Raw genomic sequence first — 21,958 nt, 5'->3', positions numbered from 1 at the left:
ACATTTACTCTGATCACAAAGCTCATGAGGATAAAAGAGTAGTACACATCTTCTAACGGGGCAAACCCACAGACTTTTGTTCAGTTTGGGCTGGTCTCTGAAGCTGGTTAGAAAGAATCCACTGGTAGTAGAGAATACATTACAGTTCACTGAACTCAGAAGGATATGAAAAAGACTTGAGTGGATCTTCTGAAGTTCCTTCTGGTTCCTTGACAGAAAGACCACAGAACTGGAAATGAACCACAACTTAGTGATGCAAGGCTTGGAATTATGAAATGCGATCTGGGATGCACAGGATAAGGAAATGTATCATTTTTGGTGGCTTTCACCTCCACAGAAAAATAAACAACTATTTACCCAGCAAAATGGTTTGACTACTTAGGAAGATCCTGAACTGGTAATAAACATTAAAAAAAAAAAAAGAGAAAAAGGAGAGAGAAGACTAATAATGCTGAAAACTTAAGTAATCACATCCCTTTAATGCCTAATTTGACCATATTAGAAACATAAATAATAACAACAAAATTGTACTCTCATAGGTATATATTCCACAAAGACCATGCTAAGGACAGGTAGTGCAGAGCTACATCACTAAGATCAGAATTGCTGCCTCTTTAGGAAACAGCAAGTAAACAAAAGGGAAAATGATACTATACTGAAAATTGCATCACTTTTTTACAAGTCCCTGACAACTCAGAGGCAAACCATCTTGGACATTTATGGATCAATGACCTCGCATTTGAAGCGCAACAAGAGGGAATATTGACCATTAATATACAGAATAGAACAGCATGTCCATGCAATTAGCTAAAAATGTGTAGAACATTCCTTCACACCATGACCCCGAAATTGTTATCACAAGACTTTAACACTGATCATTCCACAAAAGTACAGATCATTCCATAAACTTTACAGCAGGCTCAGGATTTATAAAAATCAGAAAATATAAAAAATACTGAATTTGGTACCATGAAATCTTGACTAGAACTCAGCTTGACAGGTAAAGAGAAACTGATCACCAAAATAAAGATTAGCCATAGCTTAGCTACATAAAGCTGCAAAAAATCCTGAACTCAGACTTGAGGAGGAAAGAATCTGACTCCAAAGACATGGGACTGTTTTTCAAATAAGACTTCTGAAATCACATACAAACAAATGGGTCACCAATCACAACAGATGAGAAAGTTAACCAAAAACTTAAACCTTCCCCTCACACCACATATAAACCAATGGAGGGAGAACTAGTAGAAAACCTCAGGGGTAGTAATAAGCTTAACTGAAATGGCATAGACTGCTCAGTGAAGCAGAAGGCACAAGAGTCTTTTTGATACACTAGAAACAAAAGGAATTCTAGCAATATTACAAAGTCCATTATTTGATAGAAATTCTTCAGTACTGAGAATCCACAAAAGGCAGAACTGTTCAATTCACAGCTCTAACAGTCTCCAACAAGTATTGTGAGAAACTTTGTGATAAATATTGTCTATTCCAATAATAACCAACAGTCATAAATGACAGCAATTAAGGCTAGACACTAAAGCACTCACAGGTCATCAAGGGTATTGCAAGAGAGGAAATAATCCAGAAGGGTCATAAGAAACATCAGGAGAGTATAAAGGCAAGCCTCGCAAAAGAAAGCTCTACCTCAAAGTACTGTGTTTTACCAAGTCAAGTCTGGGGATAATCACAGCATACATACACGTTGTCGAGATGTGATAGCAGAGGGCTTTGCAGTCTAGCAAAGATACAAGAACCACTAGCCTGAATTCAAAAGCAAATAATTTCAGTTATACAAAATGGCATCTACTTCTAATTGACTCAGGGAAATTCATTTAACAACACAAGTGCAATAGACTGCCTTGCTGGCAATGTCTAAAGACAGTAACAAAAGGGATTTCTAAATGATGCATTCTCACTCAAAGAGGTCATAATTCAGGGTAGTCCTCTAGTCTGCATCACTTAGGTCGTTTAAAACAGGGTTTCTGTAAGTACTCACAAGCTTTCTTTTTTTTGGCCTGAAATCCTTCTGAACAAAAACAAACAAAAACCAGTGAAAAAACCTTCAGCATAGCTTTTACAATTCCTCTCTCATTCTTACGTTTGAGAGAATACTTGTTTTCATGTAACAAGTTTTGTAACAAAATTCACTTTTTATTGAGACAACGTTTATATGTAGTTTGACATGCACAATATGTTCTCTGTATATCCTTATTTTAAAAGTAAGTGGCAACTATTCCAGCTTGCAGACCAAACCATCTCAGCCTTCACTATTTTACATGACATTTCGTGCACAGTAAACTTCTCCATCCTTCCATTAACTATTTAACCTGCCCAAAGGGCTCAGAAATCGTGGGTCCCTTCCAACCCAGAATATTCTGTCGAAACAAATAAAGCGTAAGTACCTACCAGATGACGTTCACTACTGCAGATACTCTGAGCCCTTTCAGAGATCCAGAACTGCCTCCATTACATGGTTTATTGAAGTCGGTGTTGATCTCCAGTGCTGCACATCCTGGTAGAAAGGAGAGCCGAGCATCAGAACACACCCCAAAACCCAGACATCTGCCCCAACTTTGCCTGCACATTCACTGTGCTGCTCCTCCACGCTCGCCCCCGCACCGCAACGCCACGGGATACGAGACAACTCTGGAGCCAGAACTTCATGGCTTGTTGGCTGCAGTCAGTCAATCTGTCAGTCCGTCCGTCCGTCCCAGCGCTGACACCGGGCGGGAACAAGCGGGCTCCTCCGGGCGCACCGGGATTGAACTTCTTGACTCTCCTTTCTGACTGACGAGTCAGACGGCTCTCCTTCCGCCCCGCGACGAGCAAAGCCCCGCACAGGCTCCCGGCACAGGGCGGAGGAGGGACGCACGAGGAGAGGAGCTCGTCCGCGGGCTGGGAGGGGTTTAACCCCGCGGCGCGCCGGACTGGGGGCACAGGCACTGCCCGCGCCAAGGGATGCCCCGGCTCTACCCCCGCCCCGGCTCCCCCGGCCCGCCCGGAGCCACCGTGCCCGACGGGCGATGACCCGCGGCCGCGGGGGCAGCGCTGCCGCCAGACAATGGGGAGGCGTGCGGGGCGCGGCCGCCCCACCGCGCCCACGCCGCGGGCGCCGTCCCCGCCGGGCCCGGCCCGCCCGCCCTCGCCGGCGGAGCCGCCCTCGCCCCGGGGCGGCCACGCTGTCCCGTGCCCGCCGGGGGAGCGCCCGGCCCGCTCCGCTCCCGGGGGAAGCGGGGCCGGGCGCAGGGCAGCGCCTCTCCGGGGTGCGGGGGCCGCTTTCTGCCCGCCTGCCCGAGCCCCGCGCAGCGAGCCCCTACCTGCGGGCGCCGCTCCGCCTCGCCCTGCCCGCGCCGCCGCCCGCCCGCCGCCTGCGCTCACGGCCGCGCCGCCATCTTGCGCCTCACAAACTACTGCACTTCTTTCGGGGCGGGGGGGCGGCGGATGGGCCGGGAGCTCCCAACGCCGCGGCCGCCGCGCCCTCGCCTCGCCCCGCGGCGCCCACTCGCATCCTCCCGGCGCGGCGCTGCCCCGGGGCGGGAGCGCGGCGAGCGCGGCCGCTGCCTCGGCCGCCCTGGCAGCGAGCGGGGGCGGAGCCGCTCCCGCCGCCCCGCCCGTCGGGTGGCGGACACCGGGCGGGGGGGAGCCGCCGCACCGCACCAGCCCCGCGGGCACCGGTGGCGCCGCGACCGGACGGGCAGGAGCGGGCCCCGCGCTCCCGGGCGGCCCCGCAGCCGCTCCCGCAAAGTTCGGCTCCTTGCCCGGGACGGGCTGTCTGGCGCCGGGGGCTCCTGCCGGGACTGTGCCCGAGCTGCCCGCGGGCAGCCCGAGCTGCGGCCAGGGAGGATACAGCGTCCAGAGTCCCAAACAGGAGAAGCGGCTCTGAGGAAAGACACTGACCCATCCTATTTGGTTATTTTTTTAGTCACAGAACTCGGAGAAAGAGGATCCCTCTCCCTTCAGTACATACAAAATATTTTAGTAAATATTTAGTTTTCATTCTCGCTGCACCCTTCTCAAAAACGCTATTTCCGTATACCCTTTCTTTCATGACTGTGTTCTGTTTTGGGTCAGACACTAAAATGTGACCATTGACCGGAGAAAGAAAAAAAAGATGTGGCTTGTGGGAACCCTCAACTGTTCACAGCTGGTCACAATTTACAAAATGGGAAACATTTTTTAAAGATCTGCCTAGGTACAATATCCTGTCAAGACTAGTGACAGGAAAGCATTTGATCAAAGCTTGGAAGAGCAAAAGTTTTGATCCCAGGAATGTTTCTGCTTTCTCATTTCCACAGTCACTTCTGTTCAGTTTTCCAAACAATTCTCTTGGGGACTGCAGTCCACAAAACACCACCAGACACACTTGAAAAGCAGTGACAGCAGCCACGATGGAGATCAAGTTAAGGAAAAATGACATTGGAAATATAATTAATTAATGTAATACATTACATTAAAATGTAAGTGTTCAATATAATTTTTCTTTCTCCTGGGCTTGCCTTTGCTTTATAACCTATACACCAAGAGTGGAGAGGAAGCTGCATGCATGCTGCTCTTATTTTAAAATCTTAGTATTTGCACTGGTTTGTATGTGCAAGGTTATTAATGACCGAAATTATTCTGTGATTAAAATAGAGGAGACAACACACCACTATAAAGTGGTGAATTTTTTATTAATAACCATCCAAACAATACGGAGAAAAATATGCAAACACACACATGTTTGAACAAACACACTAGGACACAAAAAAAGAACACTATTGACACAGGTAAGAAAGACAGAAGGATTGCACAGGTCGGTGTTCAGGATCACCATATGTTTTGTGTGATCAGCAAAGGATCATGCCACATATTTTATCACAACTATACAGAATTTCATTCCTATATAGTTACATTTTGGTTTAGACTCATTTTTTTAATAACTACCAAATTAACAGATATGTTTTCTCTGCTGGTTTGAAAAGGAATAAATCTTCAAAATAGGATATCGCTTTGCTTTTACTTCAATATATTTATTGCAAACAATATATTCACTTTTATGTAATAAACAGATTTAATTCTCCCCAGGTAACTAGAAAACTATTTACAACTTAATTTGGCTAGGCCACCTGATCAACTAACAAATTATATTAAATGCCCTTCTCCAGTATTAGGATTGTCATTCTTACAAGCACAACTAAATTTTACCTTAGAAAGTTACAGCAGTAGATCTTTCTTTCTTTCAAGTTAGTTTTTCTTTCAAAGAGAGGTACTGAAATTATCTATTCAGATCTGCTGCCAAAGGCAATCACAGCAGTATGTCACATAAAAATATACTTTATTTGAGCTTTCTTAATAAATTTTAAGATATATTTGCTTAATATAAATATAAATGTAGAACTAATATTTATTGAACTATGCAAAGAAAAGAGCATGCAACAAAAAGAAAACATTACGGAGTATGTGAAGTATCATGGATAACCGAAGGCTGTAATTTCTTTCTTCATTGCCTAAGAAGAAAGAAAAAGACAAATTAGGAGTCAGTGTGAATACAAGCTTAAAAACCCTGTTTACTTCTTCATCAAAAGAAGAAGAATCTGTACATACATACAATAGTTGGTAATAATTTAGCTATTCCTGCCATCACAACATCGTTCTATACCCACTGGCTTCAAACACATCCATATGCACTCAAAAGAGAGAGTAGGCTAGAAAAACTGCAGGGATCTGTATTAAGGGACTATGGATCTGTGTCAATGGTACTTTCAACAATTAGAAAGGAGACAGTTCCCTAAGAGCCACAACTAGAAGCTGGAACTCTTCGGCACTCTGAATAAATACTTGTTAAAGTCTCTCATCATACAGTAGAACTTGCTCCTGGACTGACTTGTGCAGTCATTCTGAATAGGAGATATTTTCTGGTTAAAGCTCAAAGTAGAAAACAAACAAAGAAATCAAGTTCTGTCACAAAAGCTCACAAGCCCCAAGGTAACAAACAAATCCCTTCTCACTAAAACACATCATTATTCTAGATGAGAGATGGGTACATTTTTCAGGAGTGGTGTCCCTGAATCCAAATAATCCTCACTGTTGCACAACTGGAGCAGAGTGTCTGTTCTAACTCTATCAGGCATGGAAGAAGAGATCAAGATGACCAGGGCCAAAGAGAAGAGGCTTCCTGGTTTTTTTTTTTTTTTTTTAAGGAAGACTGAGAGGCTTAAAGAATTTCATCTATTCTTAGGCACAACCACCTGAAAGGCAAATGGCTCCAAGTACCTTGAAGCTGAAGACTTAATATCCAGCCTATCCAAATTAACTCAATACTGGGAATGCCTGAGTGGGGGACCGTGGATTCCTATGAAATATTTCTGCTAAGTTCTTACAACTCAGAAATCCTCTCTTAGAGGATGAGATTAGGGAATTTGACTCATTAGCATTAAACCATCATAGGCAGGAAGCTCCCCATATGAAATTAAAGATGCTTGAGCTATGCTAGTTAAAAAGAAAGCCTGGTGAGACTAGAGACTAAAGTCTCTAATTCTTGTTATGTTTCACAGTTAATTCTTTTCAAGAATGGAATGACTCCTATACATGTGTGACTGCCTATAATGGGAGAACAAGGAGGGGACAGACTGAGAAAAGCACTCTCCTTTCACAGTCCCCCAGCCCTGAAAAGGTTGTGGAGCAGGACTAGTGACAGACTGAGGTTAACTGCTCTGAGAAGTGCTCTGTGGGGGGACCCATCCTCTTCAAGCCTTTTCCTGCTGGAACTGCCAACAATTAAACCAAGTGCAACAATGGATAAATGTCTTCCAGACTGAAATAAACAAGTTTTGTAACACAGGGAAATAAACAGTAAAGAGTAATGATAAATACATGTGACATTCACAGAGCACACATACATACCCATAACACACACAGAACAGTGGCAGAAAGTGCTCTAAGGCAAAAAAAAATTACCTTTACTAATTCGTTTTTGTCACCATTTTCACGATGTTGATAAATGCACTGGCTAAGAACAGCATATAGTTTTTCCATGCGAAATATACTGACATTCTCAGTTATCACGGTGATAGAATGCAACACTTGCTGAAAAAAAAGATGGAAACAAGTTCAGAATAGCACATGATAAGCTGCAAACAGAAAAGGTAGGACATGGCACAGGTGCATGGCCAACATCCCGTGTGAAACTGTTTCTAATTGCTGCTACATAGGTGACTGCATGATCTTCTATGTGTTTATCAAGTTCAAGGCCTATTACCAAATAAATAAATGGAAAAAAAACCCAAACAAAGAAACTACCCCTAGCAGATACTTTGGAGGTTCACCCAGGTTACTGACTGCAGGTGAGTTCCAAACAGGCTCTCTGGCACAAGCAGCAAGGAAACAAGTTTTCTAAAAGACATGTTTCATGACTGTAGCTCTGTCCCCTCGGCTGAAACACCTGTAAGGGCAGTACTGTGTACCACTTCTCCAGTGGGCACATGCTATTAGCACCCTGGCTTCTAGAGAAACCTGTGTGGATTCTCTACACACACAGGCAGACAGGAACAACTTCCTCCTCACGAGGGGAAGTGGAGGGACAGACACACTTATCTCTGCTCTGAGGATCAGTGACAGGACCCAGGGGAACAGCATGAAGCTGTGTCTGGGGAGGTCTAGGTTGGATATTAGGAAAAAGTTCTTCAGAGAATAGTTGGGCACTGGAACAGGCTTCCCAGGGAAGTGGCAATGGCCCCAAGCCTGACAGAATTCAAAAAGCATTTGGACGATGCTCTCAGTCACATGGTGTGATTGTTGGGGTGTCCTCTGCAGGGCCAGGAGTTGAACTTGATGATCCTTGTGGGTCCCTCCCCACTCAGGATATTATATAATTCTATGAACAAAACCCCATAAAATTTGCTTGCTAAGGAAGCCAGCCTTAAAAAGTTAGTTTCCCTCCTTTCACCTAATTTCTCTTCATGGCAGGTAAACAGCAGCCTCTCTGATTTGACCAACCTCCAGAACGTCAACCTAGCAATTTCTTTAATTTTCCTCACTGCAATATCTCCAGAAAGAAGGCCAGGTCCTTCTTCTACCCTCTCCAATTCATGCAAAGGAGCTTCTTTCTTCTTTTACCCCTGCAGCTAGGCCCATTTTTGACCCTTTCCCCAGGTATATCCTAGGATAACACCTTCTCCAGGGGACTAGAAAAGCTTGTACCACTGTTACTTTACTTGCATGAACACAAAATTCTAACACTAGATTTTGAAAGCATTTGAGAAAAGCAGGTATTAGTATTTTATCCAGGATGAGCTTTGGGTCAACACAAACTTCAGGTTAATTTCAGGTTAAAAGTCATCTCTGCTAAAAATCGAAGTCCTTTTCCAATTCCTAATAAATGGAAACATGCAAACAGTAAACAAAACAACTGCCAATCCATCATAAAAACTGCTAAGACATTAATAACCAACAGTACAAGCAGTTCCTGCCAGTGGGTTATTTTAAAATTTAACAGGTCCTGTTACACTAAAAATTAGGGAGAGAACCCAGACTTCTAAAATTTAGTTCAACAAAAGCAACAGCAGTCTACACCAGCTGTGGAAATAATGACCATAGTCCATTACAGGTGGAATTATTTCACAAGCTATATATCCCTCCCACAAATTGTTTGAATTGGCATTGGTCAACAACTGACTTAATTTACAACTCTGTATGTAGCAAGAAAATGTCTTACTTCAGTATTAACAAAATTGGAATTTAGACTTACTTTGAGCTCACAGTAATCCACAAACATGCTCTGTGTGCCAGTTTTCACTGCTTTCCCAACACACCCCAGCTGTTTCTCTTCCACCTCAGAACACCTTGCCCGAGTCACGTGCTGTACCCACGAATCTGGAACAACACAGATTTCTTAAGTCAGGATTTCTCTTTATTTGGAATACATAGTATGAATGAAGTATCCTGTACCTGGAAAAGAGTGCTTCTCTGCAATAAGAGAATTCTTACCATTTTCCACTGATATATGGTTGATTTTTACTTTCTGGCAAAAGTCACTGCTCCATAAAAAATAGAAACTCGGACTGTATCGGGAATTAAAACTGTTGACATTTTGGTCTGTTTTTGCCAATGCCACCTGTGAAAAGATTTATCCTTTTCCTGCCAAGTCCTAGGGAACAAAAGCTGATAAAGTGAAAGTTTTGTCCTTGAAGACAGACTTTGCATAAACTAAAGTTACTTGAGTCTCTCCGAGTGGTTAGAGAGCTGATGGGGGGGGAGCAAGGAGGAAAAGAAAGGAAAAAGAAAGAGTGAGCGAGAGTGAGCAGCAGGGTCTGTGACCTCTTCCTGGGGGGGTGGAGGCCTCATTTCCCCTGGGCCAACATCTCCAGGAGGCTCAATGGAAGGGTGAGAGGGCTCGTGCTCTTGGTGTTGGTGGTTCTTTTCCTGCTGTCTGCCAATGCTTACAAGATGTAGCCCCTGCCTTCAGGTGAGTGTTCTGGGTTGGTAAAACAATCTTACGTGAGTAACTCTTTGGTGGCTGGGGTGGTTACATGTCTGGGCTTGGTGCTTTAGTCTCCCTCCTTCTCTCTCCCTTCTCTTTGGGTTCTTCTTATTCAGTCACTCTTGTTAATAAAGATACTGTGTTTTCTGAACTCTCTACAGTGCTCAGCCTCATTTTTCCAGCAACTATAGAACCCATCCTATATTACACAGACACACACAAAAAAGGCACTAGACAAAAAGGGCAGGGTAAAACCAAGAACAAAAAGTCACACTGCCAGTACAGCACTGCACAGTAAAACTCCAAATGCTAGTATGTAACTTTTCTATTCCACAAATGACACTGGGTCCTCACTACTTGAAGTACAGCTTTTTAACTTACATGGCTTATTGCTGGAAAGATCTGCACACAATAAAAAGAAGCCAATGATTGTTTTTTGCCTTTTCTTTTGAAAAACAAACTGCTGAATCAAAAATCCAGCAGCTGCAGAAAAACACAAATTTGGCCAGAATAACCCAAGGGGCAGCACCATCGTGCAAGAAACACTGTGTGCTGATGTGAGAGAAATGCAAGAGATAGAATAGAATTCAAGAAGGCTGAAACCTACTAAGTGCTGTAACCCCTCCTCAGGAAGAAAAAGGAGGTAAATCACCCGTTTGAACTCTCACTTACCATTTGAACCTCTGTCTTCAGAAGTTCCGGCTTTTTGGCAATCTGGCATTTCACTTTGCTCTCTTAGGTCTGAATTTTCCCTCTTCTTTTCAGAAGGGGATTTAGACACAAAGAGAACTCTCTCTCTTTCATTTTCTGTCCCATTTTTCTGTTGTTCTTGAAGCACATTTTCATGTTCTTCCATAGGAGTATCCTGGGAGTATGTAAATTCAGTGCAATCTGTGTTAGACTCTTCATTACTCTCTACTTCATTGTGGTCTTCAGGAATTTTATTCTCTTTATTGAACTGAACATTCCTCCTCTTTGCTGCAATACTCAAAGACTTTCTGCTCTTTTTCCGTTTTCTTCTTGACTTATCTACAAAGGGATACATGAGAAAGTCATCCAAAACATTACCAAAACAATTCTTCCTTCAAAATCCAGCATCCCATCTTACTTGACTTACAAGGAAAATGACCAAAGGAGCTCAAGTACCATTGTCCATCTCCCTACATATGTCTAGAGAAGAAGTTGCAATTTCATGAGGTCAGTTTGAAAAGCTATACATACTTTGGGAGGAGTAGAAGAGACACTTAAGGGAATATGTGCCAGAGAAAAATAATTGTCCATAAAGATTTTTATCTCATGTGCTTTCTCATTCAGTTAATCTTCTTCAAATCAACTTGGCATTTTGCCTTCCAAAACCCCCTACCATTCTTTGTATTCATAGAGTACCACACAAAGCCTATTGGGGTCAAGTCACAATTCCCAGACATGCCAGCGAGACCAGGAAACTTCACACCATGTCATGTGTTTTAACTCAAAGAGACCCAAGGCCCTTTGTTTTTTCATGTTCTTTTCAAAGGAAAAGTGAAGAAATAATGATCTTTCCTTTACATGTCTATGATTATTGATTCCCTGTTTTTTAACCCTTCCCCCTTCAATTGGAAATCATGGTAAGAGGTGGCACAGAGTTTAACATTTGAGGGCAGGGAAGGGGAAAACTCTTGCATATAACTGAAAACTAGGTAAGTATTCAGAAACTGTCATGTACAACATTTTTGACTTCAAGAGGTAGCAATGTAAGAGCCAGTTAATGTCAGCTGGGCCACCCAATCCAGTGCCTTACAATGTCAACCAGCCACTTGAACTTCATAATCACACTGAAAGAACGACCTCTGAATTTATCCCATGTTTTGAGGCATATTAATAAATTTAATGCCTCTGGCATGAAGAACCAAGCATGACAGGAATGTGTTGGGTCACAAAAACAGAGAATACAGCAGTCACTTTAGCACCTTTTCCAAGAAAGTCAGAATAAAATGTATCTTGCCTTTACAGTAGGGGGTACTGGCACCCACAGGCACTGCTGGCATCTTTAGTTTTTCATTACACTTTGAGGTTCCTTTCTTACACCCAGAAACAGAGTCCTCCTTTGCCATTACACATAAGTAAGAGGAAGCACAGTCTGAACCTTGCAACAAATGAGAGAGCAAAGAATTGTGTCGTATATGGCCAGTCACAAATACTGAGACAAGTCCGTAAATCCTCAGTGCCAAAAAACATACCTCTTTGCTTCCGAGATTCTTTAATTTCTTGGCAGCGTTGTTCAAAATCTTCATCCATTTCTTCCCTCACTATGGAATATGCAGTATCTCTCAAGGCACAAGCTCTGTGCCTAAGGAGACGATCTGAAATTTTACAGTCAAAAAGCAATAGTTACTGATCAACACGTCTATCACAATTTCATGCCAAAATAGTTTATTTAATGCTACAACATTCACAATCTGGTAAGAAATACTCTCCGAGGATGTTGAAAACTATCTAATCCCACATTTACTATCCACAGATGACATTTATCAACTTACACATCTAAAATTTTTACAAATTAGGCTTAAAACCATATCCTTACCTCCAGGATCTTTAACTGGGTTGTACTCTAAAGCATTGCTACAGATTAGATCAATGTCTTTTAGGAAATCTCTTGCAGTTGGGTACTGGTGCATGTCAATCTTGGAGAGAACTGTAGAGAGGTCCATGGGCTGTTTAATAACAGCATTGTAATCAGGTACCTACAGAGGAAATACATGTGCTCGTAGATTTAACACAGTAGCTACCAAAAGTAATTATTTTTATAAAGTCAAATAAAGGACTTCTTGAAAACCCCAATATGACACACCCAAAGATGGCAGAAATTACCCACTAAGTTTCTTGAAAACAGAAGAGCTGTTTCAGCTGACTTTGAAGAGACAGACCAGAAGACAGGGAAAAAAAGCAGCAAGGAGGTCAGAAGCATGTGTGAGGCAAAGAAGGGAACTTGGACCCAGAGCAGGATTAATTTCACTTCCTTTCAGAAAATAACAACAAAGAAACCTCTTGGTAAAGTCCCCTGAGAGTCTTTGTTGTTGGCAGCAAGAAAAAGGCTGCAGGAATTGGACCTCTGAAGAACCTGTCCTAGGCACCTTTAGAATGAGATAACTGGACCCAGAGGTGCCACCTTCTTTATTCAGACCATAAAAGAAGCCTAACGACTAATTTAGATGAGGACATCTATGCCAGTTTCCATTGTACACATCTCAGAAACCACAAGGAAAGGAAATGACAAATCTGTGGACACTTAGAGGAACAGGACTCTGCTGAAATACAAAGCTATCTCAAAACTACAGTTGACTTTAAAGTATGTGCCCCAGCTTACACTTACTCAATAAATTAATGAGAAATGTACGTGAGGATGTGAGACACTGGATTATTACATTAATTATTGGCTCAGACCAATTCAAGTGTGTGTGTACGGGGAAGGGACACACCTTATGTGAATGGTGAATCCACCACTGTGAAAATGGTGAACCCACTGTTTTCTAGACTCTGTAGCTGGACCTACCCTGGATCTAGGGATGTTAAATACATTGCTTTTTTTTTTGTTTGTTTTTTAACTTCTTTTCCTAATCTCCTTTCTTAATATTTTGGGTAACTTAAGACTGGATGGGCTGGATTCTGCTAAGTTGTATGTGTTAGCATGTGCTAAGTCAATGCTTTATGAAAAGTTGGTTTTTTTTGGTTATATGTTACCCTTTAAACTTTTACCGAGTTCCCTTATTTTCCAAAGTTTACCAGTAAAAGTACCCTCTGAGAAAACACGCAAAGATTTTCTCCTATGCACTCTCTCTTAAGATGTTAAAAGAATCAAAGGCTCTTCTGGAGGGTGGATATTGTTGAAGCCTTGTATATTTTCAAAATAAAACCCCTCTTGTGAGCTCACAGCTCAAGACTTGGGGGTCTCACAGAGGAAGGAAACAAACACACAGCCCATATAGTTAATCTTATACCAAGGCTGATGTTATACCCTGAGAATAGAATCTGAAAATTTATGTGACAACCTGCTGCTTCTACTTCTGTTCTCAAAGAATACTGACAGAGAATTGAAGAGCTTTAGGCCTAATTAAAACAGCCCTAGAGGTGCGGTTTATAATTACAGAGAAAAAGCAAGATTTCTGCTTTTCAGTGCTGTAACACACCTACGTATCAAAGCCTTTTCATTTGCAAACTCTGTTGGTGTTTGCTGTAAATGGCACTTCACCTAGATGATCCTTGTTGGTCCCTTCTAATGGAAATACTCTTAAGTTTTAAAAAGGTTTTAGAAGAAACACAGGGACTTCAGTGAACACTCAAATCAGAGACCTTGGAGAGCCCCACGGAGTCAACAAAAGTGAAAGCAAAATTCACTTCCTGCTTCCTGGAAATTCAGACTACTACAATCCTAAAAACAAAGATAAACCTTCCTAGAAAGAGCACACAAACACCAAGAAACATGTACACAGAGGAACTGTGAATACACACAGCTATAACAGTATTGCAGATCAACAATAATTTACCTCCTCTGGGTCAACAGGCTTTGTAAATGCTCTGAAACGTCTATCAATGACAAGTCTGTGGGTCACGTCCCTTAAGTAAATCCTAAGTTCACGCAATGTATCCTCTTCCTGCTCCTCCAGCTGCCTCATTTCTTCCTCTGTCAGCTGTCGAGGCTTCGGGGGTGGTGCCACAGGCAGAACTTCCAGTGGCCGCCGAGCTCAAATTAATCAGAACATTTTAGTCAATTGATGGTACTCAAATAAAACCCCACAAAAAATGATCAGCAGAAAATTATCTGCAAAGCAAACACTGTTAATTTACAGTTAGCAAAGTTTTATACTTTACCTGCATTGTTTTTTGATGCAAGAGGTCCAGCAGCTTGCTTCATAACTAAGTCCTCAAAAAAACTTCTTCTTTCAGCAGAGGTTGGCCATTGGATTTTGAAAACTTCTTCATGGTCATTATTAAACAATACTTTTATCTAAAGCGTGAGGAGAAAAGGTATTTCAGAGATACAGCCACACAAAGCTTTTATATTCTATTCCCAAAAGATGAGTACCTTTCTAAATTAAACTGCATCTGGATAAGACAAGCTATGAAGAATTATCTTCTTGGCCTTAAAAGGTTAGATTTTCATAACATGGCAAGTTAACACATCTGCTCTGAGGAATATTTTCTACAGTTTAGGCTTCATGAAGAAAAGATACAATAAACCACTAAGAAAGGGGTGACATTCACCACCTCCAAGGCTGCTTATTTTGTATTTATATGCCTCGTTGTCCTTTAGCTTGAATCTTTATGGGAGCTAAAGAGGGAACAGGCAAGGTTCAGCAAAAAAGTACCAGCTTTTTGGTAAGGTGGGCTCTGTAAATTTTATTTTTAATTAATTTAAAGGAGGTGTCTGACATTGTATACTTCTAAGCTGTACTCCATTTTTCCATCTGTATTACCAAAAGGTATAGAAGGAATTTTATTCCTTATTTTAGAAAGCATTTATTAACAGTATAAAAACGTCTGATACTGATACAAAATAGTCAGAGCATTATACTCACATTTTGAACACCTTCCTTTAATGCCCACTCTCAGATGTTGTTTCTGAGATCACAGTACAGCTTGGAGGGAGTGACTGTACCACCAGAGATGTCTAGAAAGCTCAGCATGTACTCTAACTGATTTTTGTTAAGGAATAAAACTAAAAATTGATTTTCAAGTTACTTAAATGGAATTAGCACCTTAGCTTTCTAAATTGTCAAGTTTCACCAAGAAAGAAATCAGAATTTTTATGAAATAATTTAAATTTGAAATTATATTCCATCAGTATGTGTGACCACTGTACTTTTTCATCAAAAATGTTTTCAGAAAAACAACCTTTTTCTGAGCTACATCTCAAGCACCTTATATTCTCTTCACCAAGCACACATCTAACCATATTGAATCACTGAAATGATAACCTGAAGCAAATTTGTACATCTGTCTGATAAGCATAAGTGTGTGAGAAGGGTGAAAGAGTTGGGCCAAAGTGAATCTTTTTACTCAGAAAACACTTTAGACAAATGCTTGCACCAGTGTTTTGTCTAAGCTTTGAGAGACTGGGTTTGGGCACCTAAGCAATAACAGTATGAATTTTCTTTAGAGAGGCACAGTAGTCCAGTGCTTCCAGGACTTATAAATTAACAAGTAAAAAGGAAGACTGAAAAAGGAAGGAAAGTATTGACAGAAATACCTCTTCTGGAAGATCTCCATGTTGCACATCAGATGTCGCAAGGAGCAAAACTGGAGCAAACGTTGGAATGTTCTGCAGTAGTGTCGTAAAAACAGCTTTCACTGTAGGTCCCACAGTCTCCCACCACAAAGGGATTTGTGGGACATACAGGATACTTGGTGCTGTTCTTTGAGCTTCTCGCATCAGCTGGTAAAATGAAAGCTTGCATAAGAAAACTGTACCATGTAGAATTGGGTACTAGACAACTACCAGTTAAACCATCTTATGAAACAGGAGTACATGAGGCCAAAATATCAAAAAACAATAAATGAACAACTCCTTAACAATAAGGTAAAATCTTCACTTTGGCTCAAATATAGACATTGCTACACAGACAGAAACCAACCCGAATCTCTGCCTGATTTCAAAACTACTTTGGTGGAAGATAAGCCTTAAAGAGGCTCAGAACTCAGCCGATGTGGTGCTGTGCCTGCAAAACCAGGACTGATCCTTCAGCAAGATGTATTAGCCTGGAGAAATCACTACACAATTGTGACTACACCATTTCCAGTTCAGAGTGGGCACATACACAGGTCAGACTGGAGCACAGACAGAAAGAACAAAGCCCTATGTGAAAAGGTGAGAGCTGGCACGGTACAATAAACCTACTTGCAATTCATAACAAGGTAGTTACACGTCCTCAGATGCAACCACTCCATAACAAAAAAAGAACTGTTCCTACTAAATGACGAGTGTCCAATCATGGAATGCCTCTGTCCGGACTCCTACAGCTCTCAAATGCTGCTACTAAAGGTCAAAATATTTTAATACAAACAAAACGGATTTCCTGCCTAAAACTAAAAACCAAGGAAAACAGCACTCATCTGCTTATATTTAATTTTCCTAATTAAAGCACATCAGTGGACATGAGTTTTAATGCCTTTGCTGCACGTACCACACCAGTACTGGCACTATATGTAAAAAGAGGAAACACTTCCCCAAAACCTTGATTGCCCTACAAATATACTAAAAATAAGGCTTCAGAAAGTGCATTATGTTGTCAGGCTGGTGCAGTGCCATCTACTGGGAGCACAGAGTCTTAAGAAGCCATGAAAACTTTCTGGATGGATAAAGAGGGCTTTATTAGCAGCACTTCCCTTCTTCCTGAGCTGCTAGCAACATCCTCCCTGTTTCATTTCAAATGAAATCATGGCTATGTATAACATCCTTATATGGTTTCATTCCAACTAGAAGAAAAGTGGATTTACAGACAGAAGTAAACATAATGGCACATTCAAATCAGGCTGCCTCCAATAACAAAGAATTTTGCTTATTTCACAAATTCATATACCATTCAAAAATCCTGTAAGATTAAAGAGAAAAAAAGATACCTGTGCACATGTTTCTTCGGGGGATGTGGTGCTAACAAATAAAGCAGGCAGGTCTAGTGTATAAACAGGAAACTTTTCCAGGGCATGTATCACTGCAGGTGCCAAATGAAAAGCTTGTCCACACCCTGGATCTTCAACTAATAAGAACCGTGGCCTGAAAGATGTTGGCTGGCAACGAGGATTTCTACAACAGTAAGAAGAAAACAACTTTTAAAATGAGGGATTAATAGGCACACCCATGTTAAAGGTTTTTTGGGGTTTTTGTTTCTTTCTTTTCTTTTAATTGTAAATATGCTCCATGTTCCACCAAATAATAAGCTGGTCTGGGATCAGGAAGACCATCAGAGTCTATTTTCTCACAAATTGGTACCACACTTTCACTAAGAAATCCTTCCAGTTCCCAGCATGCCCTGCTATTCCTTTGGCTGGGTTAAGTAACAGTTCTTAAATCCCACAGTGGGACTCTCCAGCCAAATACACACACACACCAACTGGTCAGAAAACTGATACAGGGCAGAATAACAACACTCTCTCTCAGCACAAACTAGTCTAGGCACTGCCTGCACACAATCATTTTCAGTCTCTCTTGACTTTAACTATGAGATCTCCACACTTGTCAAGTATAGCTAAAATTTGCCCATGCTTCCTGGAGATGGTGGGAAGCAAGGAACAGAACAACATTTCTGGCAAAAAAGTTTATGTGGGCACTGAAACACAGTAGCTCTATCTGAAGAGGCACACTATTGGATTGGTTAAATTACAGCAGTACATTTATTTTATTCCATTATTCTAACGTTTTTTCTCTTTGAATTGCCTATTAATTTCCTAATAATCTTTCTTTACTAGCATGAAACACATTTGTTAAGAGTGTTGTGGTTTCTTCCACCACAATACTGCTGAACCTTTACTTGCTGAAGTCAAAGATCCTAGAGACCTAACCAAGCTCAGCAGGTCACATCTGGCCAGCACAGCTATAGAATGGGAGAAGAATAACTGACAAAACAGTGACAACAATAATCTACTGTTTCAAATGTTGGCTTACATGAATTCCATAATGAAAATATCAAAAAATTAGTAACAAACTCAGTAGATGAAAAGTACAAAATGCAGACATTGTTTCACTTTTTCTCACAGTGTTTTAAAAAATTATTTCTCAGTTTTGTTTCTGCTACGTAATCTGCAACTGGTTTAACAATCTTGGAAGGTAGAAAGGTAAAAGATGGATACACAAACCCATGGGGTTTTTTAAGCTAAAAGGGAGGACAGCGCATTTTTGGGATCTTGAGCCTTTCAAGAAATACCATGGACTAAATAAACATGTTCTAATAATCTGTGGATCACCGTGACTTGGGAAAATAGGGCTGGGCCATTCAATACGAAGGGTCAGGGCAGTGCACTCAGAACATTAGTACCCAGTTGGATCTTCGAACTTGCTTCTTGCAAATATTCATCACCTCCCCACACACCCATCACTCCTTCATCCACCACCCCTCACAACAGAACAGTTTAGACCCAGCCTTCTTAAAAATATAAACATAAAGGGGACAAACACGGACCTGCTAAAAGTGAGGAATTCTGCCTTTTCGGGATCTGGCACTTCATGAGTTGGCCTCTCCTCAAAGATTGATGGTGATTCCTCATCAGTGTCAATCACATCATTTCCTAAAAGAGGAAGACATGAGAGCTCTGTCAACTTTCCTGAATAGTCCAAATCTCACTTTTTTATTAATACACCTTGAAAATCAATGCAGGAAACTATTCCCTTATATTTCATCATTTGAGGGCACACACTGAATACTATTTTCTGAAGAGTTCATTCTACCACGGAGCTCGCAGGAGTGTTTACAAAGCTGTCCTACATCCCATGACTTGCATAAGGTATTATCTCTGTTGACAAAAACTTGAGAGGCTTTTCCCCTTAGAATAAAGATAATTAGGAACAAACGCTGTAGTTCATAAACACCTGAAAAACCCAATGAGGCCTTTTGGAACAGCTTCGCCACAGGCTTCCTTTTGTCCAGGATTAGTCAGTCAGAATACAAATACCCACCCATCTTCGAAATAAGGCTCCTCAAAGATCACCAAAGAAGGAGACAACGGGTGGTGGCCAACAGAGGGGATAGAATTACCCAGCCCCAAGCCCCAATGCTTTCATTGTGTTGGTGGGTTTCTGCTGTTTTATCAATGCAGACCATCTACCAGCTCTACTGGGAAGATATTCCCCATGGATTAGCACAGTAACTAACTATTCATAGCCCCCTGTTAATCAGGAGAGAGTTTATCTATTGCATTGTTCTCACCAACTGACAAACTAAACTTGGTCAGGGCTGTCACAGTCAGGAGCACAAGCTCACTTATGCTATGCAGGCCAAGCCCCAAAGTACACACCATTAAAACATTCTGATCTCATATGCAAGCGCACACTTGACACCTTGAAGTGTATTTAGCTTAAACCACTTATACTGTGGTTCTGACATTCTTCAGACAGGGAGTAGAAGCATTTATACAACAATACTCTCTTCCTGCATGTAAGCATTTATTTGGAAAGAGGTGCCTCATCCATTAAACTTTCGATCCATCTCTACAAACAATAAATGTGATGTCAGCTACTGTCACAAACATGGTGCTCCAGCAGAGAACACAGTTCTCTACTGCGTATTGACAGTCACAGCTCCCATCTAGTGTTGTGCACAAGCAGATATAAAATTAAACTGTCATTATGGCTGAGGGGTTTGTGCATGTTATGTTATTGCACAAATCGTAAGTTTTTGCTTTGGCAGAACTTCAAACAAGTGGATGTTATTGTTATACCTTGCTGTTGGTCCTTCTTTAGTGCAAGCTCTGAGTGGGGAAATACCCTCTGCAAGGCTTGTAAAATTCTTTCCAGTGTGTTTTCCAACAGGGGTTTTAAAATGGGTGATAGTGCTCGCCCAGGTGAAGCCACAGCCCTCTGTGAAGCTGGAACAGTCTTCTGCATGGCCATGGCAAAATCCTTTGCTGTTATTTTAATTGAAGTGACATCTAACTGCAGTTTCTCGCTCCTTTCGTATATCTGAGGATACCGGCGGCGCAAAGCACAGAGAGCAGCTTCAGCACATAAGGCTTTAATGTCAGCACCACAGTACCCTAGTAAACAAAACAGGAATTACACATTCTGTCAGTCTCAGGAAAAGTCAAGGCCAAGATTTCTAAAGTGCAACACTGAAAGACTTTGCATGCAGTTAAAAATTAACACGGTAAGAAAAAATTTTAAGAATTACTGCACTGCAGAGAAGTTCTGTTATGTGGCTCACAGCCTGATATCCTGCACTTAGCAAACAGCCTCCTAGTCAAAACTTTGCTCTTTGGGAAAGATATCCTAAATCCTATCAGTGTTCCAAGAAAAAAAGGAAACCGAAAGCAGCAACTTGGTTTGCTTCCAAGGAATGCCAGCTGCCTCCCCGCCTCCCTCACAGCAAGGCACAAGAGCTCAAGCACTGCCTGGTACAAGGTCTGGTTCCCTATGACTCAAGCCATGTGCAGAAACCCAGACTGTTTTCAAACTCACCAACACATTTCTCAGCCAGTTCTTCAAGAAACTTGTCCAATGGCTTTAAAGTCCAATCTCGTGTGTGAATTTTGAAAATCTCTTTTCTTGCCTGGAAATAAATCAGTTGTATCTTAGTTTGCCTTAAGTTTTCTTTTAAAACAACCACAACTCAAAAATCTCCCGAATCCTTACACTAATACTTTTCTTATCTGCTAAACTTTTAAGTATTTTAAAGGTCAGTTAATATGCTCTCTTTTTCAACAAGGAAAATTCATAATTCTCAATTTGTTACACTGAATTCTTGCTGAGGGCTGCAGTGAAATAAAAGGCATTTATATCTTCCATAAAAAGTGAGTTTTCACAAGTGTTAGACCCGATAACCCTGAAGGAAAAATTGTAGTAAAAAAATCGCAAAGCTATCTGCAAACAGATTTTTCAAAGAAAATTCTCTCAAATTCAGCAAAATTTGACAGTGGCAGTCTCATTAGTTCATTAAATTTCCTTTTCTGCCAGCTCATTCAAGGAAAACAGTCCTAGCACTCCATTTCCAAATACTACAGTTACTATCAAGAATAACAATTATGACTCAAACCACTATCACTCATCCAGAAAATGTGAAACTTGCCTATCTCCATCTGTGATCTTAGCAAGACTTTCACTGAAGTATTTAAGTATTTCCTAGTACACAGACCAATTATGGCAGATTTCTAGAATTTTTTCATAGTAGGGTATCACATATTAGATCTGTTTTATGGCAACCTCTCCCCTGTTACTGAGAGCAGATAAAAACTGGAGACATGTTTGTGTTAAATGCAGTGTTTAGTGCACTTTTACTAGCCTTCAATCCAATAAGGCACTTTTATCCTCTTTCCAAAAAGTGCAAAGGGAAAGAACTATAAGTGATAGCCAGAGAGAAAATACAAAACCAGCATTCCAGTTTTGCCCACTGCTCCCTGCCAATAATTTTTGGTTGCTAAATACCTATTTTTCCCATTCTTAGCCATTCCCATGGAACTAGAAACTTCCCAAGCCCTGTCCCTGTGCAGTGATGTCACATTTTTATCCAGGTCCCTTTTACTAAGTACTAGTAAGAATGTCAGATTCCAACATACTTAGCTCGCTCCAGCACCAGCTTTGATCAAAGTTTTTGTTAGCAAACAGAAATTCTTGTCTGGAAGCCATTTCTTTCACTTTCACAATATTATGGCAGCACTTTATAACTAACTGACACATTCATTCTTGAACATTTCACTGACTAGCAGCACCCCATAGTCTTTGCTGGTCACAGAGAAACCAAAACTAGAGAACTATTAATGACATATATCCAGTACCAGGTCTGCCCTCCACACCACAACACAGACTCTCCAGACAACCCT

The 21,958-nt window shown here is 41.4% G+C and overlaps 2 protein-coding genes across 7 annotated transcripts in view; both read right to left on the bottom strand.

Moving 5' to 3' along the window:
• Window positions 1-3,585, bottom strand: part of ZHX1 (zinc fingers and homeoboxes 1) — a 31,451-nt gene extending 27,866 nt beyond the window's left edge. For 4 of the 5 annotated variants that reach the window (XR_011697707.1, XR_011697710.1, XR_011697708.1 and 1 more), the window contains exons 1-2: window positions 3,318-3,585; window positions 2,407-2,512 (exon numbers count right to left, since the gene is read on the bottom strand). The gene's annotated coding sequence lies outside the window, so the exon portion shown is untranslated. Of the gene's footprint in view, window positions 1-2,402; window positions 2,513-3,317 lie in introns of all 5 variants that reach the window. The other variant, XM_071553892.1, reaches the window with a different exon arrangement.
• Window positions 3,586-4,651: 1,066 nt separating this feature from the next.
• Window positions 4,652-21,958, bottom strand: part of ATAD2 (ATPase family AAA domain containing 2) — a 35,411-nt gene continuing 18,104 nt past the window's right edge. Inside the window, exons 15-28 of one of the 2 annotated variants that reach the window (XM_071553889.1) lie at window positions 20,601-20,691; window positions 19,865-20,179; window positions 18,610-18,715; window positions 17,054-17,237; window positions 15,684-15,869; window positions 14,306-14,441; window positions 13,981-14,177; window positions 12,021-12,180; window positions 11,677-11,799; window positions 11,442-11,582; window positions 10,130-10,486; window positions 8,726-8,850; window positions 6,937-7,065; window positions 4,652-5,486 (exon numbers count right to left, since the gene is read on the bottom strand). In XM_071553889.1, the coding sequence (XP_071409990.1) occupies window positions 5,448-5,486; window positions 6,937-7,065; window positions 8,726-8,850; window positions 10,130-10,486; window positions 11,442-11,582; window positions 11,677-11,799; window positions 12,021-12,180; window positions 13,981-14,177; window positions 14,306-14,441; window positions 15,684-15,869; window positions 17,054-17,237; window positions 18,610-18,715; window positions 19,865-20,179; window positions 20,601-20,691 (2,289 nt within the window). In that variant the 3' untranslated portion in view covers window positions 4,652-5,447. The remainder of the gene's footprint in view (window positions 5,487-6,936; window positions 7,066-8,725; window positions 8,851-10,129; window positions 10,487-11,441; window positions 11,583-11,676; window positions 11,800-12,020; window positions 12,181-13,980; window positions 14,178-14,305; window positions 14,442-15,683; window positions 15,870-17,053; window positions 17,238-18,609; window positions 18,716-19,864; window positions 20,180-20,600; window positions 20,692-21,958) is intronic. The other variant, XM_071553890.1, reaches the window with a different exon arrangement.

Source organism: Pithys albifrons, chromosome 4 (genome assembly GCF_047495875.1).
Source record: "Pithys albifrons albifrons isolate INPA30051 chromosome 4, PitAlb_v1, whole genome shotgun sequence".
In the NCBI taxonomy this organism is placed as follows: domain Eukaryota; kingdom Metazoa; phylum Chordata; class Aves; order Passeriformes; family Thamnophilidae; genus Pithys; species Pithys albifrons.
The sequence above is the reverse complement of the archived record's forward strand: the minus strand, read 5'-3'. Positions and strand labels throughout refer to the sequence as shown.